This window comes from Natrix helvetica (assembly GCF_964273705.1).
Source record: "Natrix helvetica genome assembly, chromosome: 13".
NCBI classification, from domain to species: Eukaryota; Metazoa; Chordata; class Lepidosauria; order Squamata; family Natricidae; genus Natrix; species Natrix helvetica.
In genome coordinates, this window is record NC_138557.1 from 6,466,195 (window position 1) to 6,481,986 (window position 15,792).

Here is a 15,792-nt window from a genome sequence, read left to right on the forward strand (position 1 = left end):
GAGTGTTGAATTTTAAGTCAAAAATGGCTTGGTGCCCATGTCGTCTGCTTATTGTTTCAAGTAGGGATGTTCAGGGTTCCCCCATGTAAGATTCAGTAGGGGGTGATGGAAGAAGATCCAATGATTTTCAGTTATGGTACCCCTCCCTTTAGAACAACCACCCCCACCCCCAGATCTGTATGACATCTCTGCTGACATTTAAAAAGTGATTAATATTGAGGGTTTCACAGAGCTTTTAAATGGTCAAGCCACATGGCTGTAAGGACTGTGAGTAATGCTTCTAACCTTGTGGAATTTGACTTATTGGTGTCTCTTGTGCTCGTGGTTGACTTTAATTTTGATTATAAACCACTGAGTCTTGGAGGAGTATGGTGCTTTTATAAATACAGTTAGTGAATTTGTGTAGGCAGCAGCCTCAGGGCAGCCATTGCCACTCCTCCTGTCTACATGTCTATTTGGGATAAAACATAGCTTAAAAGTGAAAAAAATGCTTCTTTCTTTAGGATGCTTCATGCCCAGTACGGCGAACTGATTCAACCCAGAAATGGTTCCGTTGATGAAACCCCCAAAATGTCAGCAGGCCAGATGTTACTGGTAGCATTTGATGGCATGTTCGCTCAAGTGGAAACAGCATTTGGCTTATTGGTTGAAAAGGTATAGATTTACATGCAATTTGTGTGTGTGTGGGGAAATCCTTTTGAGTCAATCTTGTCTGCTGGTGATTACATGGATAAGTCCCAGCAATGTTTTTTTTTTTTTTTTTCCAAAACAAGTTTGCCAATTCCTTATTCCTAGGGTTGAGAGAGAGTGACTGGCACAGTCATCCAGCTGGTTTTATGCCTAAGGCAGAGCTGCTGGTCTCCCAGTTTCTAGTGCTTTTAACCATCCTGGGTCTCAGCAAGACTTATTAAAGTAGGTATGAGGCAAGCTAACTTTCTGCTTAATGTAATTGTCCTGCAGCTAAACAAGATGGAAATTCCCGCCGCCTGGCGCAAGATTGATATAATCAGGGAAGCCCGTAGCACTCAAGCAAACTTTTTTGATGACGACAACAACCGGCAAGTCTTAGAAGAGATTTTCTTTTTGAAAAGGCTGCAGACCATAAAGGAGTTTTTCAAACTCTGTGGCACTTTTTCTAAGACTCTTTCAGGTAAATATGTAGAGGTTTTTCTTATTTTTTTTCTTCCCACTACAGATCTGCTTAAATAGCAGTTCTTGCCTTGGGCTTAAAAAAAAGCAACTCAGAGGCAAATATTACTAACTTTAGATGGAAAAAGTAATAAGTAATAAGAAAATTGGTAGCTGACCAGCTGCTGTAAGGCTGTAAACCGAGATGATGACATGAGGATGAGGCAGCAGGGTTACTGCCACTTTAAGAAGCTGCCTATATAAGGGAGGCCATGTGAGGGCATCTCTCTCTCCTGTGTATCTCTCTCCTCATGTATCTCTCTCCATTGTAGTTCTCCGTGTAGAGTTGAGGATTGATTGATTGCCTAGTATTTGCCTGACAGGTCTATGTATGCATATATAAGTCCTGTATATAAACCACTGTTTGAAAGACAAAACCTCTCTGTACTGTATTTTGTTCCTGGGTTGTCTCGAAACAGTAATCCCACTGTGAACACTCTGACAATTGGATTTCAAAGAGCTGTGATCTACCACACCAACAATGTTTAAAATACTGCTTTCTGGGTGTTCAAATTGCAATGGTAGTGGAAAAAGTGACTTATGACCGTTTACACACTTATGACTGTTGCAGCATCCCTGGAGTCACGATGATCAAAATCCCTGGAGTCATGATCAAAATTCAGAGACTTGGCAAACTGGCATGTATTTATGACGGTTGCAGTGTCCTGGGGTCATGTGATCATCTTTTGAAACCTCCTGACAAGCAAAGTCAATGGGGAAACCAGAATCCCTTTGCAGCCATGTGACTAGCATTAGCACTTAGACCTATATACCGCTTCACAGTGCTTTTACAGCCCTCTCTAAGCGGTTTACAGAGTCAGCCTATTGCCCCCAACAGTCTGGGTCCTCATTTTACCCACCTCGGAAGGATGGAAGGCTGAGTCTACCTTGAGCCAGTGAGAATCGAACTTCTGGCAGTTGGCAGAGTTAGCCTGCAATTCTGCATTCTAACAGGAAGGAAGGAAGGAAGGAAGGAAGGAAGGAAGGAAGGAAGGAAGGAACCATTGTGCCACCGTGGCTCATATCAACTACAGTGACCCACTTAACTACTGTGGCAAAAAAGGTTATAAAATGGAGCAAACGCACTTAACTGTTTTTGTTTAGCAACAAAAATGGGCTAATTGTGGTCGTAAGTGGAGTTTAAGTGCTATTGGAGTTTATGGTTTTGCGGGATATACTTGATCTAAAGGTGTCACCCTGTTTCTCCCCGCCCCCCCACCCCCCAGGTATCAATTCCATGGAAGATCAAACCACTGTGAATGGACCGGTGCCCATGGTCAACGTGAAAACCTTGTATCGGAATTCTTGCTTTAGCGAAGACCAGATGGCCAAGCCGATCAAAGCTTTCACCGCTGACTTCGTCCGCCAGCTTTTAATCGGCCTGCCCAATCAGGCTCTGGGACTCACCCTGTGCAGCTTCATCAGCGCCCTGGGCGTGGACATCATCGCTCAAGTTGAAGCCAAGGACTTCGGCGCCGAAAGCAAAGTCTCGGTGGACGATCTGTGTAAGAAAGCGGTGGAACACAACATCCAGATCGGCAAGTACTCCCAGCTGGTGATGAACCGAGCCACTGTGCTGGCCAGTTCGTATGACACCGCGTGGAAGAAGCACGACCTTGTCAGGAGGCTGGAGACCAGCATCTCTTCATGCAAGACCAGCCTCCAGAGGGTACAGCTGCACATCGCCATGTTCCAGGTCGGTATGAGAAATTATAAGAGAGTTACAATACAATACAATAGCAGAGTTGGAAGGGACCTTGGAGGTCTTCTAGTCCAACCCCCTGCCTAGGCAGGAAACCCTATACCGTTTCAGACAAACGGCTATCCAGCATCTTCTCAAAGACTTCCAGTGTTGGGGCATTCACAACTTCTGGAGGCAACTTCTGTTCCACTGATTAATTGTTCTCACTGTCAGGAAGTTTCTCCTCAGTTCTAAGTTGCTTCTCTCCTTGATTAGTTTCCACCCATTGCTTCTTGTCCTGCCTTGGAGAATAGCTTGACTCCCTCCTCCCTCCCATCTATAGGCTAGATGACCTAAAAGGGCCCTTCCAACTCTGTTCATCTGCACAAAATACTTCCCCTACAAAAATGGACCATGTCGAATGAAGCAAGGCAGTTAAATAAATAACCTGATTATTTATTCATCTATTTGATTTCTACGGCCGCCCATCTTAGCAAGCAAGTCTGGGCTGCTCACAATTCAGAAACATATTTTGCAATTAAAATCTTTAAAACATTCTTGAAACCATAAAAGCCATTGAAATACCCCCCCCCCCCCCAAAAAACCCATTAAAATGTCTAATTCGATTACGTACAAAGCAAGATCTCTCACCTGTTAACAATATAACCAGGAGGTTATTGGTACACGTAACACCCTAGGCTCAGAAGATTTTCTTATAATAATGCTGGCAGCACATTTTTAAAAAAATATATTACTGCTTATTCTGCATTGGCCTTTGCTTTTTTTTGAACCTGAGTGGATTCCCACATCATGCTAGTAAGCTACAACGTAGCTTGTTTTCTTTTGACTCAGCGTGTTATGGAATAAGTCCTCATAGCTGATACTGTTACCACTTCTGATTGTTTATGTTTTTAGCAGCTTTTGTCGGTAATCTCTTTCTATGTTGTAAATACCTGGGCGTGATTATTATTGTCGAATCCAATGGCATATGACTTGTAAGTGGCCCAGTCAGCCATATGTTTAGACTGGATTTGGAGTTTTTGTCCACCAGTTTGAGTCCTTCCAAAGAACTGCAGATAGGCAGATGTTTGTTGTTTGTTGTTAGTTGTTTGATGGTGTTAGAGGTATTATCAAGGAGGTAGATAGCAATAGCATTTAGACTTATGTACCACTTCACAGTGCTTTTACAGCCCTCTCCAAGCGGTTTACAGAGTCGGCTTCTTGCCCCCAACAATCTGGGTCCTCATTTGACCCACCTCGGAAGGATGGAAGGATGAGTCCAACCTTGAGCCTGGTGAGAGTTGAAGTGCCAAATTGCAGGCAGCCGGCAGGCAGCCAAAGTAGCCTGCAAGTACTGCATTCTAACCACTGCGTCACCATGATCCATCCTTCCTTCCTTTCTTCTTAGCGCTTAGATTTATATACCGCTTCCCGGTGCTTCCCAGCCCTCTCTAAGCAGTTTTAAAGAGTCAGCCACTTTTCCCCAAGAATCTGGGTCCTCATTTGACCCACCTCGGAAGGATGGAAGGATGAGTCCCCCAACCTTGAGCTTGGTGAGACCTGAACTGCCAAATTGCAGGCAGCCGGCAGGCAGCAGAAGTAGCCTGCAGTACTGCAGTCTAACCACTGGGCCAATGCGGCTCATAGATATTCCAAATAAAGCTGTCTTTTGCAATTGGTGATGATGATGATTATCCCCAGTAGTTAAATAAACCATAACTTGGCCCAGTATGCAAACCAGGCTTATGTATGCTTCCAAGGGGGCAACAGCAGTACTGTAAGAGTGATGTTGTAAATTGCTGAATCTCTACAAGGCTGAATGAATGTGCTCCTTCTTCCCCCCACCCCCCTCTTTCTTCCAAAAGTGGCAGCATGAGGATCTCCTTCTCAACCGCCCACAAGCCATGACGGTCACTCCTCCACCCCGTTCTGCCATTTTGGCTAGCATGAAGAAGAAACTTCATACACTGGGACAGATTGAAGCTTCCATTGCAGCACTTCAGGTAAGCTGCGTCACCAACCCCACCTCTACGAGGAAAGGCGGAATAGATATGAATGCGTCAGGCACTTAAGAAAATAGAAGTTGGTCTTCCACATATGCTTGGAAAAGGCACTTCCAGATCAGATGCTTTATTTCCCCCCCCCCCCCTTACTATCAGTTAACACAATTCTTGCACCTTGCTTCTATTTTTTTGAAAAGGGCATCCCAAAGGTGCTTTTTTCAAGAGGCAACTGGACTTTCTGGTTTTTCTTTGAAGATGTTTTGCTTTTCATCCAAGAAGCTTCTTCAGCTCCCATTGGATGGTGAATAATGGAGTCAGAGCCGAAGAAGCCTCTTGGATGAGAAGTGAAAGGTCTTCAAAGAAAAACCAGAAAGTCGAGTTGCCTCTTGAAAAAGCACCTTTGGGACATCTCCAAGACCTGGATGATAGAGAATCTCCATCTCCATGGACATTTTGAAAAGGGTGTTTATAACTATGCCAAGGAGGTTGCCATGACTTGAACATTTAATTCCTCTTAACTGTAAAAAAAAAAAATAATAATAGTAAGAGAGAGGAGAAGGATTACTTCTGCACAGGACCCAAGCCTAAGCAAAAATGTTCAGACTTTTAATCCGTTTCATACTTCCTGCAGGAAAAACTGGCTGCCCTTGAAGCAAGCATCGAGCAGCGTTTGAAATGGGCCGGGGGAGCCAATCCAGCATTAGCCCCGGTTCTGCAGGATTTCGATGCCACCATTGCCGAAAGAAGAAACCTTGTTCTGAAAGAAAGTCAACGAGCCAACCAGGTATTAGGAATGGCCGTGATTGTGGGTTCGCTTTTTTGTGTGTGCAAGCGATTAAATTGGCAATTCAATATTTAGGACAAATTTTGTGTGACCCGGTTAAACATAGGAGGCTGTAGAAAAGGACCTGATCTTTTTGGCTGTAGAGCCGAATTCCATAATATGATGTCAATAATAACATGGTTATCGCATAGAATTGCTGCTACAATCTAACAATTTATTACGTAAAAATTTTAAAATAATATTTGGGAGTCACTTTAGTTTTGGTACCCAGGTGGCTCAGTGGCTAAGATGCTGAGCTTGTCGATCAGAAAGGTTGGCAGTTCAGTGGTTCGAATCCCTAGCGCCGCGTAACGGAGTGAGCTCCCGTTACTTGTCCCAGCTTCTGCCAACCGAGCAGTTCAAAAGCATGTAAAAATGCAAGTAGAATTATAGAGACCACCTTTGGTGGGAAGGTAACAGTGCTCGGTGCGCCTTCGGCATTGAGTCATGCTGGCCACATGACCACAGAGATGTCTTCGGACAGTGCTGGTTCTTCGGCTTTGAAACGGAGATGAGGAGATGAGCACCGCCCCCTAGAGTCGGGAACGACTAGCACATATGTGCGACGGGAACCTTTCCCTTTAGTTTCTCAGTGCATTATAATACAGACATCATTCAGTGCCACTTAAAGCCTAAATGCCAATTGCAAGAATAGTGGGAGTCAACATTTAGGTGACAATTTTCTTATCCTGAAAACAATTCAGTTGGGTTTTGTGGACTGCGGACAGTGACTGGCAAGGAAATCACATTCTTTGTTTTCCAAATACATTGCTCAGAATAAGAAAAAAAAAAAAACTATCAAGGGGAGATGGGAGGACTAAAGGTTTCCTACCCCCACCCCCAAGCTTTGATTTAAGTTTCAGAAGGAGCTCAAGGGAAAAGTTAATGGTTTAAGATAAACCCTTTCCTCCTTTTTCCCCCCTCTGTCTTGCAGGTTACCTTCCTCTGTAGTAACATCATCCATTTCGAAAGCTTGCGTACCAGAACAGCAGAAGCCTTAAACCTTGATGCTGCGTTGTTTGAACTTATCAAACGTTGCCAACAAATGTGCTCCTTTGCATCCCAGTTTAATAGCACCGTTTCTGATCTGGAGCTTCGATTGCTTCACAGAGTGGTACGTAGGGGAGCGGGATAAGAAAAGAAAAGGGGGCAGCCACCTTAGTACTTAGTAGATACTATCAGTGGCTTCCTCCCTTACAATTTCTTCAAAGCACCTGAGGGTAGAACAAGAAGCAATGGGTGGAAACTAATCAAGTAGAGAAGCAACTTAGAACTGGGGAGAAATTTCCTGACAGTGAGAACAATGAATCCGTGGAACAGAAGTTGCCTCCAGAAGTTGTGAATGCCCCAACACTGGAAGTCTTTAAGAAGACGTTGGATAACCGTTTGTTTGAAGTGGTGTGGGGTTTCCTGCCTAAGCAGGGGGTTGGACTAGAAGACCTCCAAGGTCCCTTTCAACTCTGCTATTCTAATTCTAATTGCTTTTCCTTCACCTTTCTTCTCCCCCTCCCTCTTTTGACCCCCGAGCAGTTTGATTCTGCTTTGAACAAAGTTCAGATGTTCTGCAATGCTGCGTTCTCTTAATATATTTGTTGGTTGTCTTGATTATATTTTTTTTCTGAGAAACTGAGTGAGTCACACTGGACTTTGGTCTTCTTACCTTCTGACCTAGCAGACAGCCGTTGGCTTAAAGCTGCTTGCGGCTTATGGTTGGGTGGGCTCCTTTCAGGTTAAAGTAATAACCTCGAACACTACTGGAATGTTCTCCTTTTTCTTTAGGGCACCAATCATGATCATCCCATTGGTAGCTCTGAATGGCTTGTCATAGCTCACAAGCAGCTGACCCAGGACACGTCGGCTCAGAGGACGGCACAGGCCGAGAAAGAACAGCATATAGACACCGTGTGTGAAACCATTCAAAATCTGGTTGATAGTATTAAAACTGTGCTCACTGGGCACAACCGACAACTTGGGGATGTCAAACATCTGCTGAAAGCCATGGCTAAGGTAAGATCCGCACTACGGAGGAGCAGTGGTGGATGTCAGGGTTCCCACTGATGCCCTAATTAAATCATGAGCCTTGAGCCAAGCTTCAAAAGAAATCCAGTTATTTATTAGGAGCTTCATGTCGGCAGGTTCCTGAGTGAAGCCAGCTCTGACCCCACTTAATTTACAGTCCCCATCATGATCCTGTCCCCCCATCTTTCCTATGGCAACTCGAGAGCAGACCAGGGATGCTTTGCGAGTTGACAGTGGACTCACTACATTGCTTGAGGGTCAGATCCCTAAAGCTAAGAGGAGATCCTTTAAAACTTCTGTTTGGGCTTTTTGAAATTTTAAGAATGGCACCTGGCACCTAGCAGCTACTGGAATTTTGGGTGGGTGCCTGATGCATGTATAAAACCATTGAACCTCTCTATTTATTGGGAAGACTACTCAAGTTTGCCCCAATTGGAGTAACTCCAAACCTCTTGTGGAAAGAAGCTAGAAGCGCATCTGTCAAAAACTGGAAAAACGTGTAGAAAACCCGTAAGAGAAATAATGTACATTTCTAGAATAATCTGATCCTGAAGCTTCCTATGGACTTATTTTCAAGAATTACAGTGGGGCATTCCATTCAGGACAGAGAAGCAGATATAATGGAGCTGAGCTGGAGCTGGAGTGAGGAAGTGAAGTTTGTATTCTTCCTTCGGCACGAACTGACCAACAAAGCACTAAGGCAGGGGTGTCCAAACTTGGGAACTTTAAGACTTGTGGACTTCAACTCCCAGAATTCCCCAGCCAGCCATGCTGGCTGGGGAATTCTGGGAGTTGAAGTCCACAAGTCTTAAAGTTCCCAAGTTTGGACACCCCTGCACTAAGGCAATGAATACATTGTCAGAGCTGCCACCCGGTGCTTCCCCACCACCTTTGATAGTTACTTAGTAATTAGGATAACCTGCACCCCCCACGGGCGCACACCCATCCCCTCGTAACCGAGAAAAAAACCACCCGGCAATTAATCGTGGATTGTTGTCAGTCAGTTATCACTAGCTTTGTAGATTTACTCAGCTGTTTGTGCGGAGTGAAGCCTGGTGAGTCTTGGCAACTGGCCCAGGTTTCTCCCCTGAATGGCAGCTCCAGGCCTCTGGACTGGCCGGAGCTGACATAAGGCAGGAAGGAAGGAAAGAAGGAAGGGGGATGGAGTAAGTAAGTAAGATGGGCATGAGAATGAAGGGAGGGAGGGAGGAAGGAAGGAAGGAAGGGGGATGAAGGAAGGAAGGAAGATGGGCATAAGAATGAAGGGAGGGAGGAAGGAAGGGGGATGAAGGAAGGAAGATGGGCATGAGAATGAAGGGAGGAAGGAAGGAAAGTGGATTAAGGAAGTAAAGATGGGCATGAGAATGAAGGGAGGGAGGGAGGAAGGAAGGAAGGAAGAGTTAGTGTTCTAACAGTTTCGGAACCTCCTTCAACCAAATCTTTCCATACGTTATGGGACCTAACCAGTAAATAATGTCTGTTCTAGCATTGTGGCTTTTTAAAGGAAATCGTTGTGGTTATCCATTTCTTAAAAGTCCTTCATGGATGTGATTTTTATTTCAGGATGAAGAAGCTGCCCTGGCTGATGGCGAAGATGTTCCTTATGAGAACAGTGTTAGACAATTCTTGGGAGAGTATAAATTATGGCAAGACAATATTCAGACTGTTCTGTTTACGCTAGTTCAGGCTATGGGTCAGGTGCGCAGTCAGGAACATATTGAAATGCTGCAAGAAATTACACCCACTCTGAAAGAGCTGAGAACTCAGAGCCAAAGGTAAGCAGATGTCCCTTTTGATCGGGCTATAAATTAAACCACAATCGTTAACTGTACTGGAGGTGTCGTTGCCGTTAGCAACTGAAATTGCTAGACTGCCCAGTGCAAATAAGATTTGCCATTCTCCGTGACTAGCATTTCAACAAAACCAGAAAGCCACCCTGGCGATAAGAGGCAACTTTGTCATCAGGTTTGTTGTTGTTAGTTGTGAAGTCGTGTCCTACCCATTGTGACCCCATGGACCACGTTCCTCCAGGCCTTCCTGTCCTCTACCATCCTCTGAAGTCCATTTACGCTCACACCGACTGCTTCAGTGACTCCATCCAGCCACCTCCTTCTCTGTCGTCCCCTTCTTCTTTTGCCCTCCATCGTTCCCAGCATGAGGCTCTTCTCCAGGGAGTCCTTCCTTCTCATTAGGTGGCCAAAGTCTTTGAGTTTCCTCTTCAGGATCTGGCCTTCTAAAGAGCAGTCAGGGAGGATCTCCTCTAGGACTGACCAGTTGGATCGCCTTGCAGTCCTTCTTCTTTCGCCCTCTATCGTTCCCAGCATGAGGCTCTTCTCCAGGGAGTCCTTCCTTCTCATTAGGTGGCCAAAGTCTTTGAGTTTCCTCTTCAGGATCTGGCCTTCCAAAGAGCAATCAGGGTTGATCTCCTCTAGGACTGACCGGTTGGATGGCCTTGCAGTCCAAGGGACTCAATGCAGGAGTCTTCTCCAGCACCAGAGTTCAAAGGCCTCCATTCTTTGGCGCTCAGTCTTCCTTATGGTCTAACCTTCACAGCCATCCATTGCAACTGGGAAAACCACAGCCTTGACTAGACGCACTTTTGTTGGCAGGGTTACAGATGTGCAGTTAAAATGATCAGATTGAATTCCTCTAATGTCCTTCAGATTCTCTCAACCTCCAAAAGGTTATTGACCGATTCTTGTTTTGCTTTTTTTTTTAAAGTGTCTACAATAATCTAGTGAGTTTTGCATCGCCCTTAATCACGGATACGCCGAATGAATGCTCCAGCCCGACGTCTGTTGCCGTGTGCCAGCCAACATTTGCCGCAGGTAAAATTGGGAGCAGATTTGATCTCCCGATTACCCTGATCCCCAGCATCAGAGCCAGTGAGAATCATCCTTCCCTCTCAGGTGGTAGAATGTGCCGGCCCCCCATATTTACTTCAAAGCACCTTGCATTAGAAGTGCCTGTTTTAGCAATTGGTGCCCGATATTTGCCACTGAGTTTGGGGCAGGGGTGAAATCGACTTACCTTTGCTACTGGTTCGGTAACAATGAGATCTCGCTTTGCTTGCACGCGCCACCTTCGCGTATGCGCAGGACCTTCCGTGCAGGCGCAGAGCGTCAAAAACGGACATGATAACATCTGGGCGGGTGGGTGGAGCCTGATACCGAGCGCGTAGAACAGCGAATAGGGGGAATCCGCTGTGCCACGTTATTTAGATTAGGTAGAAAGCAGGAATTTCTGCTTTCTAGCTAATCTAAATAGCGTGTCGCAGCTGATCATTAGCCTGAACCAGCAACAATTTTTTTTACTACCGGTTCGAGCGAACCAGTAGTATTTTTACTACCGGTTCGGGTGAACCGGTCCGAACCGGTAGCATTTCACCCCTGGTTTGAGTGTTTTCTTTGGAGGACAGGGTTGGATCTGTCGTAAAACGACAAATCCACACCGTTCTTGCTATTTCTCTTGGACTGTAACTCAGCCTTCGTTCATTTCTCACAACATTTTCAAAACTTTAAATTGCCTTTTATTAGCGGTCCGTAGCAATACGGGACAGAAAACCCAGCCAGAGATCATGTCGCAGAATACAAGGAAACTAATTCAGAAAAACCTGGCGCCGTCGGCAGATACGCCTCCCGGCACGATTGCAGCAGCTGGAAAGAGTGTGATCTCTAGCCCTAAAAAGGCCATCAGAGACCCTAAAACAGGCAAAGGTAAAAACAGAACACACTTAAAAGCATCTATGAATAGATTCTGTTGCTAAGAAGAATTTTCACATAATGTGTGTTTAACACATGCCGGGGGTGTTTCTCTCTCTCTCTCTCTCTCTCTCTCTCTCTCTCTCTCTTTTAAAGCTGTGCAAGAGCGGAATTCGTATGCTGTAAGCGTGTGGAAACGTGTCAAGGCCAAGCTGGAAGGCCGGGATTTGGATCCCAACAGGAGAATGTCTGTTGCTGAACAGGTAGGTTTAGGCACTGTCCTAAATCCAGATTGTAGCGTCTGTTTCGTACGTGGTTAAGCCCTAAATTAAAGACCTTGATTACTAATTTACATTCTAGCAATGAAAGAATGGAGTTTTCCCCAGTTAGATTTCCTGCAAAAGTTCGTTATGTAATTGAACGACAATCCATTCAGAGGTGGTATTCAGCAGGTTCTGACCAGTTCTGGAGAACCCGGTAGCGGGAATTTTGAGTAGTTTGGAGAACCGGTAAATACCATCTCTGGCTGGCCCCGCCCTCATCTATTCTCTGCCTCCCGAGTCCCAGCTGATCGGGAGGGAATGGGGATTTTGCAGTAATCTTCCCCTGCCACGGCCACCGAGCCACGTCCTCAGAATCAGTAATAAAAATTTTTGAATCCCACCACTGAATCCATTGTATATTAAGGCTACAATTCAATATGTCAGCTATTTAACCAAATTGTCAACTGTCTTGCTCATAAACTAAACTATTTTGAACTTTTCACTGCTGGCCTGATCTAGACACAAAATTAGACAACCTTCGTTTTTCTGGGTATAGACTGTTGATTAAAAAGAGGCCTTAGAGATAGGCCTCTAGGACATCTTTTTTGCTGTCCCCATAGACAGGTAAGCCCTTGACTTATGACCATCCAAAGTTGTGCCACTGAAGACAGTTAACAATAAGGTCCTTGCACTTATGACCATTGCGCTATCGCTGTGGTCGCAGGATTAAAATTTGGACCCTTCGCAAGTGGCATGTACTTACACGATTGCAGAATCCTCAGGTCATGTGTTAGCCATTGGCGATCTTCCCGGGGCGGGGGGAGGGGGCTTCCTACAAGCAAAAACCAAGCTGGGAACAAGCTGGACTTGTTTAACGACCATGCCGCAAGGTTATAACATGGGGCCCAGCTCACGTAACGACCCACGTCACTTAGCGATATGAGGTCCCCGTGCCAATTGTGGTCATAATTCAAGAACTATTACGTTGTCTCTAGCAGTAGCGGGCGAATCTCGGAATTGGTTTTCAAACTCCTGATTTTTTTTTTCTCCCCGGGGCAGTGATAGCGAACCTTTTTTGGCACCGATTGCCGAAAAGGGAGCACTTCGCGCTCGTCTGGGCCGTGAACAGGAGCTGCCCAGGGAGGCATGTGTGCGCCGGAAAACGAACTTCCGGTTTTCGGCGCAGTCTTCCGGTTACTGCCGCACATGCGCACACCCCGATCAGCTGCCCGCCATGCATGCTCAAAGCTGGAAAATGGAAGGCCAGCTGTTCCGGCTTCCGGCACTGCTGCATGCGCTGAGGCCAGCTGATCGTCGCGCGTGCATGCGCGCCAGACACCTGGAAGAACGGGGCAACACCGCACATGCCAGGCAGCATGGCTCCGCGTGCCACAGCTTCGCCATCCCAGCCCTAGGGATGGTAGGGGTGGGTTTTTCCGAACCAACGTTCCAAGCGATCGGTCACACCTCTGCTCGGGAGGGCTCTAACTCTCTGACTTGCCATTCCTCAGGTTGACTATGTGATTAAGGAAGCCACTAATCTAGATAACTTGGCTCAGCTGTATGAAGGTTGGACAGCCTGGGTATGAAACCGGAAGAGATCGGGTCAGTTTGGTTCAGCGAGGCGAGCGGCATCCATCAGAATCAACCGGGGCCTCAGGCATCCATAGCAGCAGCACCACAGCTGGTGGTAACGCCTTTCTGGGGCTTACTGTGAGGAGACCTCAGCAATCTCGGTGCACTGGGAACGTCCACCCTGCAGAGTAGCTGCCCTCAGGGATATGCTAAACACAATGGCCTGGAAACCCCACCCCCACCCCCTCCTCTCTGTCTCCCCTCCCCTCCTAACCCTTCCAGGGTCAAAGAGTGTGGAAGCTCATCGCCTGAACACGCAGGGCCGTCTTTCTGCTCCAGAAGAACTGCAAAGGTGTCCAGGGTTTTGGGGAGGGACTAGCTGCAGAAAGGGAATTTGGGAAAACGCTACAAACCGCAGAGTGATTTGGGACTCTGGTTCCACCTGACCCTGTGAACAATGCAGGAAAAAAAACGACGACGACGACAAGCGCGCAACCCCCTCTTCCCCCTCCAACCCGGGGGGGGGGGTTAATAAAAAAAAAAATAAGGAAGGAGGGCAAGCCGTGAAGAAACTGCAGCAAAGGAAGATTTGAGAGATTTTGAGTTCCTCGTCGCTCTTAGTTGCTCAGCAACGGCGCCGGTTGAGTTCGACCAGTTGGTGCAAAACGAATAAATAAATAAAAAACAAAAGGAAAAAAAAAAGAGGAGGAAAAAAAAAAACAGCTACACGAGATGAACTTCAGAAATAGACTGAAATGCAAAAAAAAAAATAAAAAAAAAATAGCTGTACATCAGCCGTATTGGAAGAGCCCTCTGAGAAGAGAGCCTTTTTGACTTTTTTCTTTTTTGGGGGGGTGGTCTTTTTTCAAGTTCTTTTCCCCCCCTCCCCTGGTTTCTTCTCTCTAACTTAGTTTGGTTATTGTTTTTCTTTTCTTTTTTCTTCTTTTTCCAGGGAAGTTGTTGATTTTCAAATCCTTGATATTTCATTTTTCAGTCAAAGGGATCTTTTTTTGTTTTTTTGTTTGGGGCGAGCCAATTTTTCCAAAAAGCACAGGGAATGCTGAACATTTAAAAGCCATTGCCTTCTGGATGGGCTGATCCAATGCCATTTTTTGGGGGTTGGTTTTTTAAAGCGAGGGTTTTTTTTCTCCTGCTTTCCTTTTTGGTGATCCTATCATGTACAGTTTCCCCCCCCCCCCCCCCCCCCCGATTTGCTGTGCATTTCAAATAATACACTGAACAGGCATCCGATGTCCCATCTACTCCTCTTCCTGCTTGCAGTGCGTAACTCCTTAGTTTAATTCAATCCTCGGCCTGCCTACCAAAGCTCATTCTGTTGTGATTTGCTGTAGTTTCTTTTGTAAACGTAGCTACTCCGATGTAACTTTTACCTTTTGCAACGAGGAAGGGGGAAAAGGAAAAAAAAAAAGCAACTACAATATCTTAAGTAGCCTTTTATGTTGTTGATGACAGAAAAAAAAAATCAATAAAAGTGAAGTTTTAGTGGAGGTAGTTTTATGCTGATTCACTTCGAATTTTTGATTTACACACAAATGTAGATTGTTTTCGGTTCGATCCGGGGGAATTTAAAGGCAGACGTATAAACTGGACTTTGGGGGGCGGGGTGGGGTGGGGAGGGCGGTTTCTTTTGTTCAGATAAAATCATATAAAGATTTTTGTGTGCCGTTATTTTTCCATATAAGACTTCCAAGAGGTGGTGTTCTGTATAATAAATTTTCATAGTGGATTTCCGCCCCCCCCCCAACCTGTTCTCCTAAATCTACCGTGCACTTTTGAATGGTGGTGTGTGAGAGACGTTGCTTATTTTTAAAAAGGCACTTTAAACCGGTCTGTCTCCATACATCTTCAGTGTTTTGCTTGGCTGTGAAATAAAAACAAAAATTCGTTACTCACGAGCTGGTTTTAGTGTTGCCTAGAGGAAAAAAGGATCGGGTTGCTTCCTGATTCACTTATTGGTGGTCTCCATGGACTGGACACCTGAAGGGCTCACACCCCACCCACCCCAACCTCTGTGCGTGAACTTAAATCTAATTTGAAAGAGCAAATCAAGATTCTGCACATGGTGTCTGTAGTATTTTGAAGATTTAAAAAAAGCTTTTCAAGGGAGGAAATATTCCTATTCCTCAAAGGTGATGCTTAGGCCCTCTCTTTTAAAAATAGCCTAGGACGTAAATAAGGAGGGTTTTTTTTTTAAAAGATCTCTACCAGTATTTTATAATATACAAAATCTTTGGGCTTCGTTAGGGCTATCTGATAAAAGAATTGACTTGATGCTGTTATGGAGAAGAAGAAAAAAAACCTTTCAACCTCCCCAAAATGTCTTGATTGACTTGATGCTGTTATCTATTTTTCATATAGGCTTTTTGTCTTTTTGTTTTTGTTTTTTGGTAACTTGCCCTGAGTTGTCGTGTGAACTGCCAATGTATTTGCTAATGCTTGTGAATAAATGTATTTGGATCTGATACTCTTAACCCCTTTGCCACGTTGTGTAAAAATGAAAAGACGACTGCATTTCTCT

At 45.3% G+C, this 15,792-nt stretch overlaps 1 protein-coding gene across 1 annotated transcript in view; it reads left to right on the forward strand.

Moving 5' to 3' along the window:
* The window catches only part of SMG1 (SMG1 nonsense mediated mRNA decay associated PI3K related kinase), a 74,170-nt gene extending 59,869 nt beyond the window's left edge, over window positions 1-14,301 (forward strand). Inside the window, exons 51-62 of the mRNA XM_081965841.1 lie at window positions 504-654; window positions 961-1,150; window positions 2,415-2,884; window positions 4,735-4,872; window positions 5,504-5,656; window positions 6,630-6,809; window positions 7,475-7,702; window positions 9,278-9,489; window positions 10,436-10,542; window positions 11,251-11,430; window positions 11,572-11,678; window positions 13,190-14,301. Coding sequence (XP_081821967.1) covers window positions 504-654; window positions 961-1,150; window positions 2,415-2,884; window positions 4,735-4,872; window positions 5,504-5,656; window positions 6,630-6,809; window positions 7,475-7,702; window positions 9,278-9,489; window positions 10,436-10,542; window positions 11,251-11,430; window positions 11,572-11,678; window positions 13,190-13,267 — 2,194 coding nt within the window. The 3' untranslated portion in view covers window positions 13,268-14,301. The remainder of the gene's footprint in view (window positions 1-503; window positions 655-960; window positions 1,151-2,414; window positions 2,885-4,734; window positions 4,873-5,503; window positions 5,657-6,629; window positions 6,810-7,474; window positions 7,703-9,277; window positions 9,490-10,435; window positions 10,543-11,250; window positions 11,431-11,571; window positions 11,679-13,189) is intronic.
* The last annotated feature ends 1,491 nt before the right edge of the window (window positions 14,302-15,792 follow it).